This window comes from Parus major, chromosome Z (genome assembly GCF_001522545.3).
Source record: "Parus major isolate Abel chromosome Z, Parus_major1.1, whole genome shotgun sequence".
Taxonomy (NCBI): domain Eukaryota; kingdom Metazoa; phylum Chordata; class Aves; order Passeriformes; family Paridae; genus Parus; species Parus major.
In genome coordinates, this window is record NC_031799.1 from 20,180,238 (window position 1) to 20,202,552 (window position 22,315).

Sequence of the window (22,315 nt, forward strand, 5' to 3'; positions counted from 1 at the left end):
TACACAATATAAGGTCTTAGACCAGTCTATAACCTGTGTATTTTTAATTAGCAAACAAGAAGTTTTCTGTAGTTCCCTACCCACTTAGGAGACTGCAGGGTGGCTGCAGGACCACGACCAGACAGGCCCATACACCAGGCACACCAAACACAGGCAGGCTCTTGTCCAAAGACTGGTGGCTTAGTAGGCATGGCAACGCCTCCGTGGGGCTTAAGAGATCAATTTTGACATACCTCCACTCCAGTGAGGCTACCTGGTTTTAGCATCCAGTGTGTTTAGGATACAGAAGTCTGTCTGCATTGGTGAAGCAGACACCCCTAGAGAATGTGCAGCCTTAATACTGCTTTTTCCAGATCCCATCTTTCAAAGCAACATGAAGGGATAGCAAAGAAAAGCTAAAGTGCTATCTGCATCTACACAGTTGAAGATAATGACTCATTTTCTTACAACCTTTGCCCCACATTTCAGATAAAGACTGTTGTAGTTCCAAACTTAAAATACTTAGCTAGGACTCTGTAGTATTTTCAAATACATCAAATTACTTACTGAAAAATCTGGTTTTAATCAACACAAAACTATTCATAACATTGAACTGAAACTTTCCGATTTTCCATAAAATAGAAGTACACACAATGAGCAAAAATTGATTCCAGTGTCAAAGTCAATAAAAATGTAATTACTCCGTACAAAGCAGAGCAGCATCAGTGGGACAGATTCAGGAAACTGCTTTCAAAATACTACTGGAGTGGCTAAAAAGTATCCTAGTGTTTGGAAGTATAGGCTCAAATTCCTTTGGATATACATGGTTATTAAAGACCTTTCCAATACATTATGAGTTTATAGCCATAGCTATATCCTTCTTTCACATATATACCTTAAATCTGGTTCATCAAGTGAAAGATTTACAACAGAATGAAATCAAGTATATCATCATTTCAGAAATTAATTTAGAATTACTAAAGTTAGTGGATTTACACGTTTGTATATATTAATACAAATTTGTCTTTACTCATTCCAATGCAAAAAAGATCTATTCTTCACATAAGCTGATTGATTTTATTAGTAACAGCCAGGATAGCTAGCAGTTTCAGTAAAAGCTTGATTTATCAACTCAAATTGATTAGTGCAGACTTTGTGATTATTTTAAGAAATTTCAATTATTATATAAATAAATGAATAGAAGCATTTTGTTGTGAAAGCATATATAAATGCACTTTATAGAGGTAGGTGTTGCTAGCCTGCAGTTACAATACTGAGGCACTTTGTTGATTTAAAATACAGGTATATTATTAGAGATGTAAACTTCTTAGAAGAAAACTAGGAAGTTATAAAATTCTTGCAAGAATTCTTACATTCTTACAAGATGGCATACATACAGTATGTACTTAGATAATTATAGACCCCATAATGAAGAGTAAAAAATAAGTTTTTAGTATTTATTGGTTTTTGATGAAAAAATGTAATTTTGGATAGGTATTATTCATGTTCTCTCAAAACTTGCTCCTTTTACAGTTAGAGGCCTGTAAGTTAACACTGGCTTAAGGTTTTGTCTGGAAACACAGAACTATTCAGAACTACAATGGGAACATCTCACTGGAACTCCCTACCACATCAGGAAAGCCAGTAAAGAATATACAGTAATAAAACATATTAAAGCACAGCTGTGAAAAAAAACAACTGTGATTTTTAGTGCCAGAATAATGCCAACAAAGTGTCAGGTCAGTAAGCTGTAAAATGACAGAGTTGCCAATACAACTTCAGCATTTGTGTATTGAGGAGCTTCAGCTGACACAACCACACCACCCATGGATTACACTTTTTCACTTGTCTAAATTATACCAGCAAAAGTTTCATGTTAAGCAGAGCTGTAAACTTATCTTCCACTTCAAAAGTCCTAGAGAAGGAATTACAAAACTGATCACAAACACAAGTCTTTGTGAAAAATTAAGAGCTAAGAATGCAACTATTTTATTTTTCATTTCGTTCAATTTATTTGTATTAGAGTTTAATCGCTTTTTTTACATTTCTTGAAATCTAAAAGCTTTCTGAGTCACTCTAGCATTCTTGCATAGTCACTCAAATTTTTACTATGCAGTATTTAAGATCATACATAACAATTATTTCTGAAATATGAATACAAAATACATGCAAATGATCCACTAGCTTCTTTTTCCACTCATAAATAAAAATATCTGTTCATTATGAAAAACAAAACCAAGAAAAAACACCACCTCCCTCAGGAAAACAGAGAAACTTACACAAATTTTATGCAAAATTATATTAAAGGTGCATTATTTTAATCAATATTTCGATTTTTCTGCAGTGAATGCAATGATTCCAAAATAAGTTACATATAGAGCAATACAGAATTTGCCCTGGAAAGCAGAAATCATTATTAACAAATCCTAATCCAAATTAGAGCTGCTGCACCTGTTGCTACTTAAACAAAACAAAAAAGAATAAATGGTGTCCTTAAACAATAGTGAGACTTATTTCTTATTAAAGTACAGTTGCCTACCCCAGATTGCAAAGGGACAGATATGAATGCCTTTATCACGATCACAAGTTTACAGTGCAGGTTATGTTGAATTTATCACAGTAAAATTGAAATAGAAGCAAACAAATGGGCACATATGCAGGCTTTGAAACTACCTGTTAAAACTGTCAGTTCTCATCTTAATTAAGCATAATAAATCAAACCAGCTACAAAGCAGAGTCTCATATGGCTGGAATCTGAAAGAACCTGTTTTCAGAGAAATGCTGTTATACTATTTGAAGTTCTGGCTTGAAATTCTTACAAAAACACTTTACATGGTTAACAAAACATTTTTCATTCTGTCTTGTTCTCTGTGATCTTATGAATTCTTTCCAATTATTAAAGTATAAAATGTTCAATAGGATCCATCTTTTCTACTACTATACTTTGTATTGGCAATTACAAAGTGAAAATAACAGCAGAAGCAAGTGATTTTCAGAGCTTACTTTTCCAAAATCTTAATCCAAACTTTAATAATATGATATATTTAAGACAAGCTGTCTATTAATTTTCCTCCTTTTAAGGTTACCTACCAAATTTATTTATTTGCAACTAGCTTCTAGACATATATATGCTAAGAACAAGAAAGCTACAAGAAATAAAATAAACACAATACTTGACCATACCTAGTAATAAGAACCGCATTATCATGGTGGGCAATCCCATTTTCTGGAATGGTGTTTCCATCACTTTGGTGGGAGAGAATGGATTTCTGCCACTTACAGAAGCTATCGAGGGACTTGTCTGCATGGTGGTTTATCTCCAAGTTTGGCTGCAATACAACATGCATACCAGAAATGTTCCAAACAAATTACTAAGGTCAGTTGTTAAGCCTTTTGAAAACTAAAATGGGACTATAATTAGAAGCAGTGGTTTCTAGGAATAAAATCTTCTTGCCAAATTTTATTTCTGTAAAATCTGACCCCAAGTTCAGCTGTGTATTACTGAACCATCATTCTTTCTGCTCCAACTTTAATAATCATTTTGTCAACACAGTAAAAAAAATCTAAATACAGATCTAAAAGTAAAACTGACATCCCCGAAGGTGTAATAATAGTCACCTGAAGTAAGAATACATATCTTTGAGATGATACACGAGGAATATTCCCTTGAACTGCTTCATCTTGATTAAAGTAGTGAAAAATTACATGATAGGTTTTGTAAGGCAGCCACTTCAAGCTATAATTAAATAACTCTATATTATACAATTATGTAATTTGCATTTCACAGGCATAAAGCTTAGCACAACAGCTCTTACCTGATCTTCAGTGAGGACAATCAAACGTGTCACTATAATATTCACAACGTTTCCTAGACTGGAATCACGATAAAGTTTGGCAACCTGACCTCCAGAAAATAAGAAAAGGCACAAAGTCAGACAAGAAACACTACTTGCTTCCTAAATGGTTAAAAATTAATCCAATTTCCTCATGAAATTCCATAATGTAAAGTATCATTTTCACCTAAATACAAGTTAATTTTTGACAAAAAAATAACCATTCAGTTAAAAAAAAACCTTTTGAGTCTCACTTTTCAATTGAAACTGTTCACACCTTGCTTCATAATTCATCCAGCACAATGAGCATTTGGAGTGGTGATGCAAGCAGAACGCAACTGTATAATCTCAGTGTAATTATTTGAATTCAAAATTAAAGACAACAATTTAAAAGTGATCACAACATACCTCTTGAAAGAAAAAGTACTGCATTTTTCCCAAAATGCTAAGATTTTCAGTATTTAAGCCATTCATTCCTGCAAGCTAGTACCCATATTAAAGCATTATTCTTGGCAATAAATAAACACTTGCCAGGTCCATTATCATTTCTGTACACACATATCGATAGGAACACAGAGAAGGATGAAACTTACAATATTCATTACACTCAAAATGTAGTGTTCAATGTCTTTGCGACCATGGTATCCCACCATCATTTTGTCTGCTACTACCAGCGTTTCCACAAACCGTTCAAGGCTTACAGATCTCTTCTGACGACTATGACTACTTAGTGTGTCATTGACTGGAAGTGAAGCTGGAAGAGCAGATGCATCATTCATCCACCAAGGCTTGCCGCTTCTTGTGAGGTCTTCTAGGAACCAAAACAATTAGATACTTGAGAGGGAGTCACTAGTAAAACTCATTCATATGCAGCTCTTTTATGCTGAGATTGCCATCTTCAAGGTTCTAACAAAGAAGTCCTTCTCGATGTGAAGAAAAATTTATTTTCTAAAATATTTTTAAATAACTTATACAATGGAAAGCCAACTTTGAGTGCCAATAATCTCAACTCTCCTTAAATTTGAATTAGGATGATAAATCAACAATCCTCTCCCAAAAAATCTGAATTTGCATATTTATGTTACTATTAAGGATTAGTTATAATTAACCACAAGAACACATCAGAATGTTAAGAATAAGAACAAGAAAAAAAATATTAGAAACCAAAAATTCAAAATTAATGTAAAGTCAGAAAAATTTTCTAAGGAATTAAACATGCTCATAAAACACTAAAAAGCTCTTTCCCTCTTCCAAAAGTCTATAATTTTTAGGCAATCAAGCTTACAAGCCTAAAATGAATCAATTTTTCTCTTCAGAAAGCTATCAGATTATATTTTATCTACCTTCTGAATTAACTGTAATAGAAAGTTTTAAATGGTCTGACATGGGATAATTGCCATAGTAATTTCAACAAAAGCTTCTGTTCAAATATGTTAATTCTTGTTTTTCTTTCAGACAAATATGTAGAAAAATATTTCTTGTGTGCAAAAGATAAATTATTAAAAATCCAAAGAGCTGTAATTATCGTCAAAACAAACATTACAAGATGGCTTTGACTTCTAATTCCTGTCCTCAAGCCAAAATTGAATCCATCCTTCCCTACAAAGGAAGGGAAGGATGGATTCAATTTTTTAGGTTTTTTAGTGTCTATCATATATCCCTTTTCCACAAGAGCCAACACAGATCTCAAGCCAAAGTTTAGCAAAGTATATTGTTAGTTTGGTTTTATCTATGTAGGATTTCAAAATATCTTAAGTTATTCTTGGTATTTACAGATGAGCACAAGAACATTAATAGACACATTTACAGCTGTCTGAACAGGACTGCTCAAGTGAGCAATTTCTGAGATGCATTGTTACCTCTACTAAAACAGGGTCAGCTAAGGATGAGTACAGATAGAACCTCCCATAAAAAAACAATGCTTATGCAAGTCAACTAAACACACTGATTTCAAAGAGAAAAACTAAACCACAAAGAATGTATGTTCAGGTCAAAACCAGGAATACAAACCTTCAGCATTCCCACTGTTGCAGTGTTTCATAATTTTTGAGGCTAGGGTATTGGCTCTAAAGGGTGCATATTTTAGAAAAGTCAAAAAATTAAAATAAACCTGGTAGTTATAAAAACACCAGTAACAAAATTGTCCTTATTCTGTAATGGGTATGATCCATTCTAAAAAAACCCTGTACAAAGTATTAAAGCCTAGTTTGGATTCTATAATGACTACTGAGCTTTCTCCTGTTTTTCATGTCTACTGTAGAAAACTCAAAGTTGCTTAAGTTGTTCAAAGATTTTCATCTCACTTAAACAAGTGACTTAGGAATGTCTGGAATTTTCTCAGACAGCTACTGTACTAAATTTTTTAATTATTCATTTCTTTTCAAATAACAAATGCTGATGTTTCCTGATGCTCCTGGAGTGCTAAAAGTATTTAAGAAAGGCAGTACTGCTTCCACATTAATTCAAAATTTTCACTCAAAATACAAATTATTCTAAACATTTAAAAACTTATTTTTTCAAGCATAAAACTTTAAGAGGGAAAAAAAGAATTCTTCAGAATTGTCTTCACGCTATCTTTCAAACAAAGGTCTCAGAAGGCTCCACAAGAACAATTTCGCATTTTCTTATCAGAAAAGAAGCTTAGGCTTCTGTTGATCTCAAATAAGAAAGCTGGAAAAATTCTTGCACTCCAGGATGCATCAAAGCTTATGCTGCTTTTCTCTTAAAAAAACACTAAATAATGGTGCCAAAATTATTTAAATGTTAAAATACATAAATTAATAAAGATCTGCAATTTATTTAATGAAAATAGTTATCTGGCAACTTACATCATTCTTTCACCAAATTCATAAGTTATAAAAGAAAAAATTAAACTCCATTAACATTGAACATAATAATAAGGAAGTAAAAAAAGGTAAAAATAAAAATAAATACAAAGGGAAAAAAAACCAAAAACTAGGAAAAAAAACCATAACTGACCCCAAAATAATTATTCCTAAAGGGTGACATTAGGTTTTAAACTGTAACTGAAAAGAAATCCAAACACATGTAGATATGGAGTTCACAACTACTGGACACAAGTTTTCCTAAGTCAGTCATCGAAGATACTGAGTGGTGGTCAAGGTCGAGAGAAAGAAGCACAAACAGAAAAATATCTTAAAATGCAATAGCAAACTTCTTATATTAGATGCAGCTATAACAATATTTCAAAGCAAAACATTATGCCATTTTTTCTAGATTTTTTAGCACTATTATTTCATGCATCTAGCAAGCTTTTATTTCATTTTAGAATATACCAACTATAAAGTCTGACACAAGTGAAACCACTACATCAATCAAAAAATAGTAGAGCTATCCAGAAAGAATCTGTCACTCAGCAGCTTTCATATGTCCCATTTTTGTTGTTTCTTAATCCTATTCAAATACAGCATTTTTCAAGATAATCCAGTGGTCTCAAAACCCATTGAAGCAATTGGAATTTGGCAGTGGAAAACTTCTTAGCAAGACCTTAGTGATTTCAGCTCTATTTAATAAAACATAATTAATTGGTGACAATATATCCCTGAAATGCAAATTCCACATGCTTCATTTTAACATCTTGATGTTTAAATGCTTAAAATCTAATTTATATTATGAAAATCTGTCCTGTGCTCTCATCTGATTCTCTATGCCTCTCCAATTTTGCTCTTGTATTAGCTACTATAATTAAATAATAATTAGCTACCATAATAGCTAAACCATTGATTATGAAGTAGCCCATTACTTACTCATCCCAGTCAATTCTGATCATGTTTTCACCAAATTCTGTAGTCCACTTTCCATTCTATTATTGTAATTTTTCTCAGAAAGGTCAGGAATTATACTCCCCTTGACTCTATCAACACTTCAAAATCCTGACCATTTCCCTAATGAAGAACAGGTACAAAATAAACTAGGTTACAGTAGGGGAAACTTGAGAAACAATGAATAGTGGCACAGTTACTCAAGCAGATGCCTCCCTGCATATAATACTAAGAAAATTATTCTGAAGGTAAAGTTAAAATCAGTCTCCAGACAAAATAAATCTCATACTGCCAAAAGGTAGTTACAGCTTTGTTACAATTGCATTTTAAACCACTAAATTGGACTGTTCAAAACTTCCAAAACCAGTAAAATTCCCTAAACATCACTGAATACCTGGCCTTAATCTTTCGGTGTGAAAGCTGCGAAATGGAAAATTAATATTTGACTTTACTTTTTAAGTATTATAATTTTTTTTAGGTATTTCAGGATGCTATGTATGCCATTTCCCTTTAAGTCAAAGCTGCAAGAGTGCTGAGAAAATGAGTTTAAAAGGCTTTGGTACTCACAAGGGTAAAACAGAACGTCATCTGGAAAAGCAAGACCTTGCAGTCTTGGCAGAGAGTAAATTTTTTTAGACATTTTAATAGAGTGGAAATAGTATACAGAACAACAGGAAAAGATGAATGAGCATCATAATAATCTTTGGCTTGTAAAAAAGCAGTGCTTTAGTACTTCAATAATTAAGAACTTTGGGCTATGAAACCTCAGGGAGTGCACAGGAGTTTCCACTAACAAAGGTACCGTCAATTATACAAAGTAATAAATGCTAAATATTGTACCATGTTTTACAAAAACTGCATGCAAGATATATAGCTCTAATCAACTTGAGAGCATTATCCAATATATGTGCTTCTAATATTGCAAAACAAGTCTCTTAAATGTTTCTGCCTGCTAACTTATTGTAAATTAAGGGTACTAGTATATGTTCATTTTGATGGGAGAGCCCATGCGATGTATGTGACAGATATACCTGAACACAGTCTGACAAAAGTAGCTGCCTGTGCTTCGTGGCTTGGAGGACAATGACTTTCAAGCACTACAGTAGAAGACAAGATCCAACAGAGGCCAATATCCTTTCTTTTTGTAGGGGTGTAATAATGGTAAAAATTGCATGTTCCTACATTTCGAAACCTTCCATTTATTTCAAGAGGCTTAAGCGGCAGCGCTCCCATCAAAATGAACGTATACTAGTACCCTTATTTTACAATAAGTTAGCAGGCAGTAACATTTAAGAGACTTGTTTTGCAATATTAGAAGCACATATATTGAATAATGCTCTCAAACTAAAACAGAAGTTACATACATGAAATCTGACATTCCATAAACACAATTAACTGAAACACTCAAGAAAAAGCTATCCCCCAAGAATGGGATCTTGCAGAAAATCTATATTGTAATCTTAGACAGCTGGTGCCACTAAACATTGTAAACTTCAAAAGAAGCTAAAATAAATTACATCAATAAAGAGTGATATTATTTTATTTTAAGATTAATTATTGTCAGTCTGCCCCATGCACTGAATCTCATGGAATACGACTGCCTAGGACTTAACTTTTAAGAGTAAACTATTATTGAAATATAAACAATTGACAAGGTTAGCACATTTTTCTAGCATGTTAAACATTACTTTTTTGCTCTAAAAGAACTTGTCAGATTTATTCCATGCTGTCATTGAGAAGTTAATTTCCGGTTTAATCAAGGGTTACATCAGAGTACCTAAAACATATAGCTGTAGAAGTTAAAACTACATTAAAAAGAAAATATCTCTCCATTAAAACTATATAATCCTGCCCATAAGGCACATGTAAATCACATATTTGACTATAATGGAATAATGTCAACCAACTGGACCAAAAAACAGGACTAAAACACTATAAACATCCATAAACAAGAAAGATGTGGATTCAGTTCCAAATTTATTGACAATCATAATGCTGGCATATTTATTGCCTATCAAGTTTCTCCAAATGAGATGGAACACATACTAAACATTGAGCTGTAATACGTTGTCACTCAAGCATGCTTTCCTGTTGGGGAATGAAGTAAGTACATTTATACACATTTTGAGGATGCCTGTGCTCATTTCTACCACTGTACACAACATAGGCATAAAACTAAGGCTTGCTCCTACTGTCTTAGGTTTTGAAATACACTATAATCTCAGTCTGAATCTGGAAAAAAAGAAAAATCAAAACTACTTTTCAGCAAGATATTACGTCACCCAGAAGGAGGATTCTCACAGCTACATTCTACACTGTGTTTTAAACATGAAACAAGCAAGATCTTAAAATACATCTCAAGCTAACATTTTTTAAAAGGAATGACACTCATTCTTGTTTACCTGAGACTCCACAGTGACTGTGATCATAGAGGTGTTGCTGGTGCATGGTAGATTTTTTGTATATAACATGAGGATGACCATTCTCGTAACTATAATTACTAGAATCTTCTGTTATATTTCTTAAAGGCTCAATAAAATACTCTTCGTCTTCTGTAGCAATGACTCCATGCTTAAAGAAGAAAATAAGAAAATAAAAGCTTACAACAGACAATATGGAACTACTATCACAAAACTTAACTCTAAAAGACATTCTCTGTGAAGAAGTCCACAGCTAGGAGCTAACACATAAAACACTGCATGAGCCAGCCCTCCTCTGCTGATTTTAGTATGAACAGGGTAGGTGCCTATAAACCATACAGTGAGAAAAAATAAAACATATCATTCAAACTCCTGTTTGTGGAGTACTTTCACTGGGGTTTTTTTTGTAGATGCAGTTAAAAAAGCAGGAGATATTCTCAGAATATTATAAATAATCTCTTCAGAGAGATGTTGTGAATCTACATAATTCATACCCATTAAAAATTACACCAAGCCAAAATGGCCTTGCTCTAATGGCAAGCCCAATATCCATCCCTCTGTGTTGTCACACTGCTAGATGCTTAAAGCCAAACAACTCACCAAAGACAAACACCACAAAGGATTAATTTTAGAACACATATTCAAAGAAACCATTTTTATTTTACATCCAGATGCAATCCCAAAACTGAGCAAGTTAATAGAAATCAAATTATTTATATTAAGTCCACTGTCTAAAAAGCATTTATTCCATAAAAACTCTTGCCACAAATCTAGCAAATAAGAGTTATTGCAGACTGTACACTAGACCTCATTCTCCATAACAAATGAATTTTTTTTTTCTTCATGCTGCAGTGCAGAATAGTAGATATTCTATTCTCATAACTTTCACATTTGTGAACTCAGTTTCTTCCAAACAGGAAGTGGTTTATGGAAGAAAAGGGAGTTTTCAGGCCAACTATGCAATTTCCTGAACCTTCAGCAATTAAAACTGAGCTTTAGCAGCAAATCCAGGTTTTGGATCCTTTCAGATATAGAAATATTGGGGAATAAGCTCTGACAGACTTCTACACCAATATTTGCTAACTAAAAAATCTGATACCCATATGTAGAAAATTCTGAATGTATAAACTTTCTACACGGGGAAGAGCTATTCATCACATAGAAGCCTGGAAGCAGCAACTTCTACATTCGTATCCTGATTTGATGAATCACAAATTTCTACCACACCTTTTACCTGTAAAACAAGTATTACACATGAATCTTTTTTTAAGACCTCTATGATCCATAAGACCACCTGCTCTGTATCTGCTCTGAAAATCATAAAGCTGTTTTCAAAGATCAGAGCTTGTCTTTGTAAATTCTTGGTCAAAGCTCTTGTCCTTGTCTTGTTTTGTACATAAAACGCCCACTGCTATAGTAGGCACTCATATATATATACTCATTTCTGAAACAACAAGATAGAACTTACAAAATAAATGTAATACATGTAGTATGTCAGAAACAAGTGTTTTCCAAATAGAACTCTATCATAAATTGTGAAAATATATGTATGAATAGACTGCAGCTTTCAACTATTCATTCCATACATTCTGAATGCAAAAATAAGTGTTCATTTTCAGTGGTATTTTTCATTACTAACTTAATAACTAACTCAAGGTTACCTAAGAAGGTAACATCAGGGTCTAAATTCACCTGGAAGATGCCAGAATCAAATTCCTCTTACAATGCCTTCTTGTTACTTGAAGTCTAAGATTTTACTAGAAAATAAATCATTTACTGGTATACTGCTGCTTAAATAGTATTGAAAATGTAAACCAAATTGTAACAGAGCTTGCCAGATGTGCAGAAAGAACCTTGACAGTTTGGACTGCATCCAGTCTGGATGTCAGACATCTGGGTTCAAGCGAATCCTGAGCCATTGTAAGCTCTGGTATTATGTTCCCACAGGAAGAGAGTCCTGTGGAGTGGTTCTAGCCAACACCATCAGGCTGTCTGACTCATGCCAAGCCTGAGGAGACAGAGGTACCATCCAACCTGTGCCACTGTCTCTGAGACAGAGTGGGTCCCAGCTTAAATTCCTCCAGAGCATACATCCTTCCTGTCTGTACTCAAGTCCAGCCATGTTTGCAAGTCTAAGCATGAATGAGATAATTATATCAGCTACTGAAACTGGTAATTATAAGTGGCGAGATTACCTTAGCGGAACTAAGTCAATTCAGAAAGCACAAACACTTAATTGCAGCACTAATTCTCTATACAAATTGCATATTTCTGCAAATAACTAAAGAATATCTGCAAACAATGGTCGCAGCTCCTTCAGGTACCAGCAGTGAAAACAATAAGGAGAGCATCATTACTTTTTCCAATACCTATCTGATATCTGACCTCATTTGCCCAAATGCTATGCTGTTTAAGAAAAAATGTTTTAATAATGTTTATTTAAGGAACTGAAAATAAATTTTAACATAGATCTACAAGCAGGTAGTGAAAACATATGTGTGCTCAGTCACTGCAGTCAGACAAGTGATTCAATAAGCACTGGAAACACACTGACCCTGCATATGCCCCTCCCATAAGCTTGGCATAGGTATACCATTTTAAGTCTAACAGTATTTTTGCTTGCAAACAAAATTGTCCTTCCAGTGCTAAACTAATGCAAGCAATCTTCTTGAATCACAGTGATTCAACAGTGAAGTCACTGCTTTTTAAAAAGTACCTTGGTGATGGCCAGCATATATTCTAAGTTTCAAAAATTCATGCAGCTAGATACTTGCATTGTTTATGTATTCAATGTTAATCAATGCCTGATTAATACATAGTGGGAAGTACACTATTATATCCAAACCAACATTCTAAATACCACCCTTGATTTATAATACACTATTTGAGGAAAACGAAACTTCAGTTGAAAAAGGAGTTTGAACTAATGCCCATCTAAATCATTAAAATGAATTAATTGTCTTTTTTTTAAGTGTTGCTATTGTATTTTATCAGTTCATAAATTAAACTTCTGCTACAAAGCATCATAAACATCATTAAGACATAAGAATGACCAGAAAAGGTTTTGACATAATACCATGGATATATGAAACAAGCTGAAAGCACCAAGAATGTTACTACAAGGAACATTCCCAAGATTATTATCTAAAACAGATTGTTTGAGGTCCTCTGTTATCCAATTCCACTATAGACTGCCAACTCATGCTAACATATACAAGGTCTGGTTCCAGCAGTTTGACATGCTCAGACAAATCTGTGAATCCACATGGAGTTCCCCTGAATTTGTGAAAAAGAATCTTTTTCTGTCAGGCTGTCCAGCCAGGGCCTTAACCTCCTTCAGATGGGGGACATCCATCAGTTGCAAAAGCAAACTGAATTATGGGGGACAAGTAAATGCATGCCTTTTTCACACAGCACTACAGTTTCACAATTTTTCAACACCTTGAATCTTTTTAGGCTTCATGCTTTACCCATTTGTAATATAAAGTACTAGTAATGCACACTTCTGAAAATGTGTCAGTGTTGTTCAGTACGTCAACAGCTGGCTATACACCATGATTTTATGACTGAGGAAAATAGTGATCTAGCTTGAGACAGCACATCATGGAATCTAACAAAAACTTAAAACCAGGATAGGGATAGCTCATATATAATTTCCTGAATACTAATGTTATACAAAAACATATCAGTACCAAAGATAGCCCTTAAGTCACTGATACAGAATTCTTTCACATACAGTCAAAAATACCATAGTATATGTAAATTATGATCTATAAAAGTGGATGTATTCTTTAGAGTAGAATTTGCTTTCAAATAAGCTAATTCTTAAGAAAAATATTAGCAATTTATATCTATTGAGGAATAAATGAAGCAAACATTAAGTCTTCCAGCAAAATAATTCCCCACCAAAAAAAGTAAGCCACCTATCTGTGCTCTCCTTATCATTTCTCTTTGGATGGAGGTAACTGTGCTGTCCAGCACAAACATAACAAAATGCATGAACTTCACATATATGGAAATACTGTATGTTTTACATTAACCATTTACTTAGGACCACAGTAGCCTCAAAATAGTTCCTACTACTGACTTTTTCAGCCCAAAATTACAAAATTTGATAGTATGCAAAACCTGTTGGAGCACTCAGTTAAGAGCTTTGACATCTGGCAGAGGACAAAGGTGTATCAGAATGCAAAAAGATTGGGGTTTTTCTTGATGTTATTACTGAAGGCTCCAGAACTTCTGAGATTTGCTCTTCTCAGAGTTGGTCAAACTCCATTTCCCTGAGGTAAAAATTCTTCTCCCCTCAGCTAGTCTATCATCATTTCTTTTCTTCTTTCCTTCAGCATGAAACAGTCAGCTTAGAAAATGTCTCAGCCTGGTTGCCTTGTACCAAACATCCAAAGGCCCTAAAATGCTGCTTATTGTAGGCTCTTTCATGATAGAGCCAAACGCGCAATCTATCCTCAAGTGCAGCATCCACTACAGTAAACATGAATTTGGAAGCCAGAAACCCTGAAGACAAGACCTTCAATTTCCTCACATGAATGCTCACTGGATTATAGAGCTTTCCTCATAACTTCAGACAATTCATAGCATAATCAGATGGAAGCTGCTGGACTGAAAATTCAGTAAGCAGTAGCCTGTAATTCTAGGGCTCTTGGTAATGAGAAATATAGAGGGAGAGGCTGAAATAAGAAACAGTGATAGGGAAATGAACTGACTGCTTGTCTGGTTTTTTATAATGAAACTGACCGAAAACCCTCCTTACACTTATCTCAAAAAGCGTTCTTCAAAGTCACACAACATATGTTATTTAAATCATGCTCTCACATAACCACTCTGAATAACTAATAATGCAAGACATTCAATAAGGGGAAGAAATTTGACCTATTTGTCAACAGTGAAACCTAACAGGACAACTGGAGTAAATATATTGAATACTTTTTGATTGTGAGCAACATTCACTATTAAATATTACTTACTATCTGTTTCAGAGTTAAACTTACAATGACTGCCTTTAATACAAATCTTAATCAAGGACTATTATAATATAATTGGCAGTCACTTACAGACCAGCAATCAAACTGGAAAATACAATGAATGTCTTAATTACAATGCATTCTGAGCTATTTCTAACTCTAAAACAAGTATTATTGTCTTAAATATTCAGCGCCAATTGTTTTATTAAACATGTTCTAACCAGCAGCTGTATTAAAAAAAATTCGTTAGTAGGAATCATCATTTAAAAATAACTTTATGATGCATTTATCTGAATGGAGTGGGAACTCCCATGCACTGTGCTCTAGAAGGCACTGCCAACACTGGATGACAGAAGGGGATGGTACAAAGTCAAGACTACTGCTGCACCCTCTGCAGGATTTATGCTTCTGAAATACAGCCATGTGTCACCCTGCTGATGTTTCTGGAGCAGCACAGGAGCCTCCCATGCTTGTGACCAAATCTTCCTAAGAGATGCAGTGCACACCTGATACAGGAAGTCACGAGTAAAGACGCATGACCATGAAGAACCTGTGTGCCCAAAGACTAGATTAAGGCTGCCTTAACACCTGAAAGACACATGTAAGAACTGGCAACAACCACAGCCACTGAAGATGATGATTTAACTGGGAAAACTCTACATTGAAGTTAACTTACAAACACAAAGTTACTGACACCTAGAACCACAGGCAGCTGCACTCCAGCAGAATGGACAGCCTGAGGGCAAAGGGAAAACATGCTAAATGTCACCTCAGAGTGTTGGGCACAGATAAAAAAAAAATTTGCTTCCTCATGACATCTACATTTTTTCCAAGACAAGTGCCATAAGGAGCAACAGATGGGCAAAGACAATAGGAAAATACAGGCTTTTTTGTACTTCATCCCACCTTTACTTTCCTATTATGAAATGAAAACCAGACTCAGCTAGGGCAAAGGCAGGATTTCTTGGCTGAGTCCCTTAGCCAAGGTCAAAGAGGAACTGAAATAGGATCATCATGGCACTTACTGCAGTCTCCAAGAGGACCAACTTGTCTGTGCATCAATCAGCATGCAGCAATTACCATAAAGAGGCATGCAGCCTCTTTTAAATAAATGAGTCCTAAAAGAAGGGACTTGGTCTCCATCATTTTTTAGCTGACAAGAAATCAAGCAAGGATGGAGTGTACTAGCTGTGAAGCCTAAATAACTGTGATTAGGAAAAAAAAAACAAAACTATTACATAATAACTGCAATCAAAATGAAAATTGTACTAAATTCACACCTATCTGCTGTAAGTCTACATGAACCAAACTCTAACACCACACTCCATGGAACATCATTTAACTCCATTTTTTTTCAAAGTGTTCACTTAGCACTGGAAGTCCCCATTAAATATTTTTCTTCAGGAACTCTCTGAAAAGTTAAACTAGACTGTATCAGGCATATCACAAGTAGTTGGGTCTAATGCAACCTGTATATGTCTGAAACAGCTGGCTTTTTTTTGGAAATAACATCCCAAGAGGATGTCATTATTCAATAGCGCTTCCAAGGACAAATGGGAATTAGTTTAGTAAGTCTGTGTAATCTTTTTTTTTCTTTTTGAGTTCAGTAATTAGATCTGCCTATCCATAACAAGAAGATCAACCAGCATTCTACCATAATAAAAACCAGAATGAGAAACCATAATATATATAATATATATGCATATTTTTATTAGAGAAAACACTGGCTCTTGATTTAATGTTTCATAGTCATGCCTTTCTATTTTAGTATTTTGTTACTCAAGTTTTTTTACTTCTTTGCACACATTTTCTAATTTCTTTTTCCATGCATGTACTACTGTCATGTGATCAAAATATCACCAGTAAGAGAAGAGTATAAATTAGGTAAAAACTTCTAATTCTACTTCTAAATATAAAAGTTTACAATTTGTAAACAAAATCTTTCTGGTAAAAAAGTTGTATAATTACTTTCTGATGCTGTTACTTGCTAAAGACTTTTTATGTTCTGGATTTATAGCAATGATGATGTCTACACCAAGCAATTAATCTTCTTTTATTTATTTTGTTTTTAAACCCCAATACTCAAAGACAGTGGGTGGTCAGTCCAATCAACATCTCTCTGAGAGATTCAGTATCCTGAAGGATCCACTGTCTGCTCCTCCCTGCCCCTTGAGCTTGGAAGGCTCTTATAGCTGTGGAAGATCTCAACACAGATCTAATCCTGCAACCCTAGTGCAGACACTAGAGAGGTTGCCTGCTAGAAGATTACCGAATTGAGTCTCAGTACTTATATTAAGCTTGAAAAACTGACACCTAATTTTTCCCAGGACCTAGATCAGGTTTTAGGGGTTTTCTGCGCCTTCCTCTCTACTTGCTTCCTACAGGGACCCAAAAAACTGGAAGACATCCAATTTAATTCTTCATCTGTAATTTAAAAGGGACCAGCACACTATTATTCTACAACATGTAATACGGACTTACCAGACCATTGCAGTTGCTTAAGGCCACTTTAGTTGTACTGTGTCGGTCTTGCAAATATCCTGTGTAATGACAGTGGTCTAAGAAATCATGCTTCCATTGTGGTCCATCTTTCCCCCAGTACTCTACTGTAAAATGTCTGGACACCAAATCTGTGTTGAGAGTCAGGTTTAAATGAAAGTGCTTGCCATAGGCAGAAAGTTTAAAAAATAATTTAGATGCTGCCAGTTCTTGGTCATAAGGGTCTGTGCTCCTCCTCCTTCTTGAGGGTTTAGGATTTTTCACAGTAAAGCTGAGGAAGGCTCCATTTTGATCAACCCTTATTGGGATTGTTAGTTGGTAGTGTTCAAGGTAAGACAGGAATTCCTCTTTGTAATCAATCACAAGGTAAGACAGTCCAGGGAGTGGGCATAGAAGAGAAGAAAATATAACAGGAAACAACAAGTAGTAGCATAAACATAGACCATTTTTGGGTAAATTTCATCACTCTTATGAGCAAAAGTCACCTTCAGGTAAATGCACGATGCAGCATTTTACAAAATAAAATGAAACATTATTTTCTTTCTAAGCCAAGAAAATGTGTTTGGTTTCCCATTAATTTGCTTACCACGGGAAATATGGAATTTTTTTAATACCTGCCATTATCTTTTCCTATTTACCAAAAAATATGTAAATAATTGGGGCTAACATAAGAAGGGCGTATTTTTCCCAGGGATAGCATTCAAAGACAAAAGCTATAAAATCCACTTGTAAAAATACAAACAGTAGTAATGAAAAGGATTATATTGTAAAAACAAGATTAGATTCTTACTTTGTAGTCTAAAAGCATGTTAATTTTATCATGGCAGGTTTCTCAAATATTATCAAGTATGTTTTATGAGATTTAATTTCTAAGGCTTTTCTACAGTTAAAAGTCAACAGAGAGAAATTAGAACAAGGTTATTTAATCTATATGACAATTAATCATGATAAAACTAAGAGCAGAGCCCAGATGAGCTCATGAATTATGTAAACATGGTTTAGAAAATATTACACAAATACAATGCAAAAATACGTGCTTCTTGTCAGCTACATAGATCAGAACCCTACCTTGAGAACTGTATGAAAGCCTGTTGTTACTGTGAAATTCCGATGAAACCATGACTAGGCTCAAAATCCATGTCCACGTCTTCCAAAAAATTTCCATAATTTAGAAGAAACAGAAAGTTTTTTTTTCTTTCTCCTAGGAGAGCTACCTGTGTGCTATAGGGTTAACTTCACTCCAGAATCGCACCATAACAGGTATATTTATTTTGTACTACTTTCAAATTAACTATAAGATGTTCCACTTTCTGGACAGGTACTTTCTTCTATAACTGTAGTCATTTTCTCAATTCAAAGCAAGTATTTGTAAGATTCCTTAAGATATGAGACAGATGTTAGATTGGATAGTTACTGAATTTGCTCCATTTCTTTTCCTGAAAAACAGAAGAATATGAGTCAAGGCAAATTCTTTCTATTAAAACAGATCTACGCTGCAAAATATTAAGCCATGATAGTGAACTACACAGGGCGATATTTTGAATAATATTCAGTATGAATTTTATGGTCACATCCAAGGTCACAATCTTACAAAAAGAAAAAAGAACAGAAGAGTTACCATTAACATTGAAAAATAGATCCATACAGCTTATGATGCATTTATCAAATTCATGTTATTTTTATGAATTCTTACACCTATTTAGTGTTTCTTGTAGCTCAAGTAATGTGTTCAGACTTGTTCCATCTATAATCAATGCTATGCACTCATTGATTTCAACTCTTAATAACATGTCTCAGTATAGTGGTAGATAAAGGAAGAACCTGGGAAGGAATCCAGAGTACAGTTACCTGATATTTCTGAAGCGTGTATTTTGTTATTACTCAGACCAGGGTTCTGCTTATGCAGGCAGAATTCCCATTCACTTAAATGGGAATGCTGCATGTTAGAATACTAAATAACAAATTTCAGTATCTAAAGCTATTCATCATACACATTCTAACATTTCAAATAATTGTTGTCAATTTTTTTTTTTTTTTCATTTACAACACTATTGCAACAATAGTAAAATGCAGCTCTAGGTACAGCCAGGGATTAAATGGAGGATCCACACAGTCAATCCAGTATCACGGGATATCAAACTATGTGTTGTGTCAGCTGGTACTCATCAGTCCACTTAAACACTCACAGCACACCTGTGCACAAACTCTGCTGAAGCAGACAATGGAGAAACAGAACACCTAAGAAGGGGAGCTTGTTTAAAAACCAATTTCCACAAGCATACAGAGTCACTTACACATGCACCAGATAAATCCTGGGAATGATTTACAACATTCATTCAGACAGGTAAGACAGGTACAGCTAATGGATTATTTATGAAGGTTTTATAAAGAGCTGTAACATAAAATCTGAAGAAAAACAATCAACATCACCCAAATCCTATTTACCAATATTACAATGAATATTTAGGTAATGTCTCAACCAATCTGAAACCCATCTAATTACTAATGTGCAAATGAGGTTAACCTGACCTTTTAAAAAATCTTTCAAGACAGCACCCAGTATTTAATCATGTTTCTAAAGAGACTGAGACACTTTGCAAACATGCTTTGTGCTTAGTAGTACCTTTCTTCCTGAGGAAGCATCAAGACTTTGTGATACCATTCACATATGGCAAGGCCTCAAAGCACATTAATAAAAAAGCTTTCTGTTTGCATTGCTATGTAGAATCTTCATTTCCTAGCTAATACTTAGTTACAGTTCTTAGAATTTTGCAAGTTTTGAAGATACATAATTAACCCCATACTCTTTCAGCTACATTAGTACAATAAGTAACGTGCCTTATTTCTAGTCTCAGAATGTATAGTTTCAAATTCTTGTCACTGAATCTTGCTTTATCCCTGTTTGCTAATGAGCTGGTTTCTTTTCCTTATGTGCATAGTTATAATCTGATATGAGCACCTCTGGACACTTCCTGATAAGCAGCTCAACCTATTTGGTTTATCTCATTCAGTATAATCCAGTTTCCACATGACTGAATACTTCTGCAGTTTCTCTCTGAACTCATCCATCTTTCCAATTCATCAGCATCCCTTTTCATGTGCAGAACTGGGCACTGTAGACCAGTAATGGCTCGTTACCACCATATATAGAGGTAATATTGCTTTACAGCTTCTACTTAGCAAAAATATCCTAACACAGAGCTCATGTTCAGCCTGTTAGCCTGATAAGTTATCCTAACATTAAGATCTCCTGAAACTGCAGTACCTAAGGAGCTAGATAGCTCATAAATTAACAGTACCCATTATTTAGCACCATTATTTATTATTTACCCACCAACAGCCCAAATGATGGACCGTAACCATATGTTGGTCAATAGTGTCAAACAGTCACTCATGCCTAGTGTTCTTGCAAAGGTCTATGAAGTGGCTCCCTCATTTCAAACTTCACACAAGACAAATCTCCTTTCATATCAAGCTCCCTGAAAGTTTCAGCAGAATTTTTTGCCTCTTCTTCAAAAATATTTATTGCCATGGATACAAGCTGACCATAGGAAGCTACAGTAATGTTTCCAGTTAAAGAGTGGTAATGGATGTGAATGATAAAGGAAGCACTCGAGTAACTTCAAGATAAAATAAGTATGACATTTGGTAGGAACCTCAAAGTCTGGGCTCTATACCCTTTTTGTTTTATTTCCACCTTCTTTAGAAGCCTTTTTTCACTATAGATTGTTGTTAAGATACAAAATTTGGTCAACACTAAGCTTACAATAAGAAATTTCTAGTGTGTCATGTGGTGAACGACACATTCACCCACTGGTAAACGTAGGTGTGGCTCCATGTCCTCAACCACCACCTAAAACCACAGATCCTGTCTATCTGTAAGAGCTCTGACTAACAGGAAAGGAATAGTACAAAATGATTTCTGATGACAAAACAGCTGCTTAGCACAGGCATTTCTCTGAAGGCACTGATGATAACTGTGGCAGTCCTGTCACTCATGTCATGAGGTTCCTACTTAGTGACAGTGAGGAGAAAAAAGGTACAGTTATGGGGGTGTAAGTGTTATGAGAGGCGGCTGAGGGAACTGAGGGTGCTTAGCTTGGTGAAAAGACAGCTCAGGTATCGCCTTACCGCTCTCTACAGCTCCCTGAAAATCTACCGGGGAGTGGGGGGGGCGGTCAGTCTCTTGTCCCAGGCAGAAAGTCACAGGACATAGCCTCAAGCTGCTGCATACCCCCTAAGCAGGGGTAGCTTAGGCTGGACACGAGGAAGAATTTCTTCACAGAGAGGGTGATTAGACATTGGGATGGGGTGCTCGGAAAAGGGGTGGTCACAATCCCTGAAGGTGTTTAAGGAAAGCCTGGACATGGCACTTGGTGCCATGGCCTAGTTGACAGGGTAGTGTTCAGTTATAGGTTGGACTCAATGACCTTAGAGGTCCTCTTCAACCTATATGATTTCGTGATAAAGTGTCCACTTTACGACTACGAGGACCACGAGGAGGAGACTAGCCAAACTGCTCAGGCAAGTCACTATGAGAGCCTCCACCTAAACAAAGGTGCCTTGGGCAACTAAGGCATCACTTAAGCTGAAGGCAGCTCATGTTTTAGGACAGGGAAGCATCCGAGACCGATGTCCCGAGACAAACGCCACACCAGGGGCGTCCACCACAGAACCGATGGGTTCCGACGCGCTCGGCGGCGGCAGCGCCGGGGTGTCCCGTCAGCGGCCGGGGTGCCAGAAAACACAGGGCGCGCACCGCCGGACCACAGCGCCCAGAGGGCTGCTACGCCGCGGGGCGGGGTGGAGAAGAGAGAGCCACG

General features: G+C 35.4%; 1 protein-coding gene across 2 annotated transcripts in view; it reads right to left on the reverse strand.

The window, feature by feature from the left end:
• Positions 1–1,972: 1,972 nt before the first annotated feature.
• The window catches only part of LOC117245627 (A disintegrin and metalloproteinase with thrombospondin motifs 6-like), a 22,610-nt gene continuing 2,267 nt past the window's right edge, over positions 1,973–22,315 (reverse strand). Inside the window, exons 2-7 of one of the 2 annotated variants that reach the window (XM_033520588.1) lie at positions 18,561–18,928; positions 17,475–17,839; positions 9,997–10,165; positions 4,406–4,620; positions 3,795–3,878; positions 1,973–3,308 (exon numbers count right to left, since the gene is read on the reverse strand). In XM_033520588.1, coding sequence (XP_033376479.1) covers positions 3,126–3,308; positions 3,795–3,878; positions 4,406–4,620; positions 9,997–10,165; positions 17,475–17,839; positions 18,561–18,657 — 1,113 coding nt within the window. In that variant the 5' untranslated portion in view covers positions 18,658–18,928 and the 3' untranslated portion in view covers positions 1,973–3,125. Of the gene's footprint in view, positions 3,309–3,794; positions 3,879–4,405; positions 4,624–9,996; positions 10,166–17,474; positions 17,840–18,560; positions 18,929–22,315 lie in introns of both variants that reach the window. The other variant, XM_033520587.1, reaches the window with a different exon arrangement.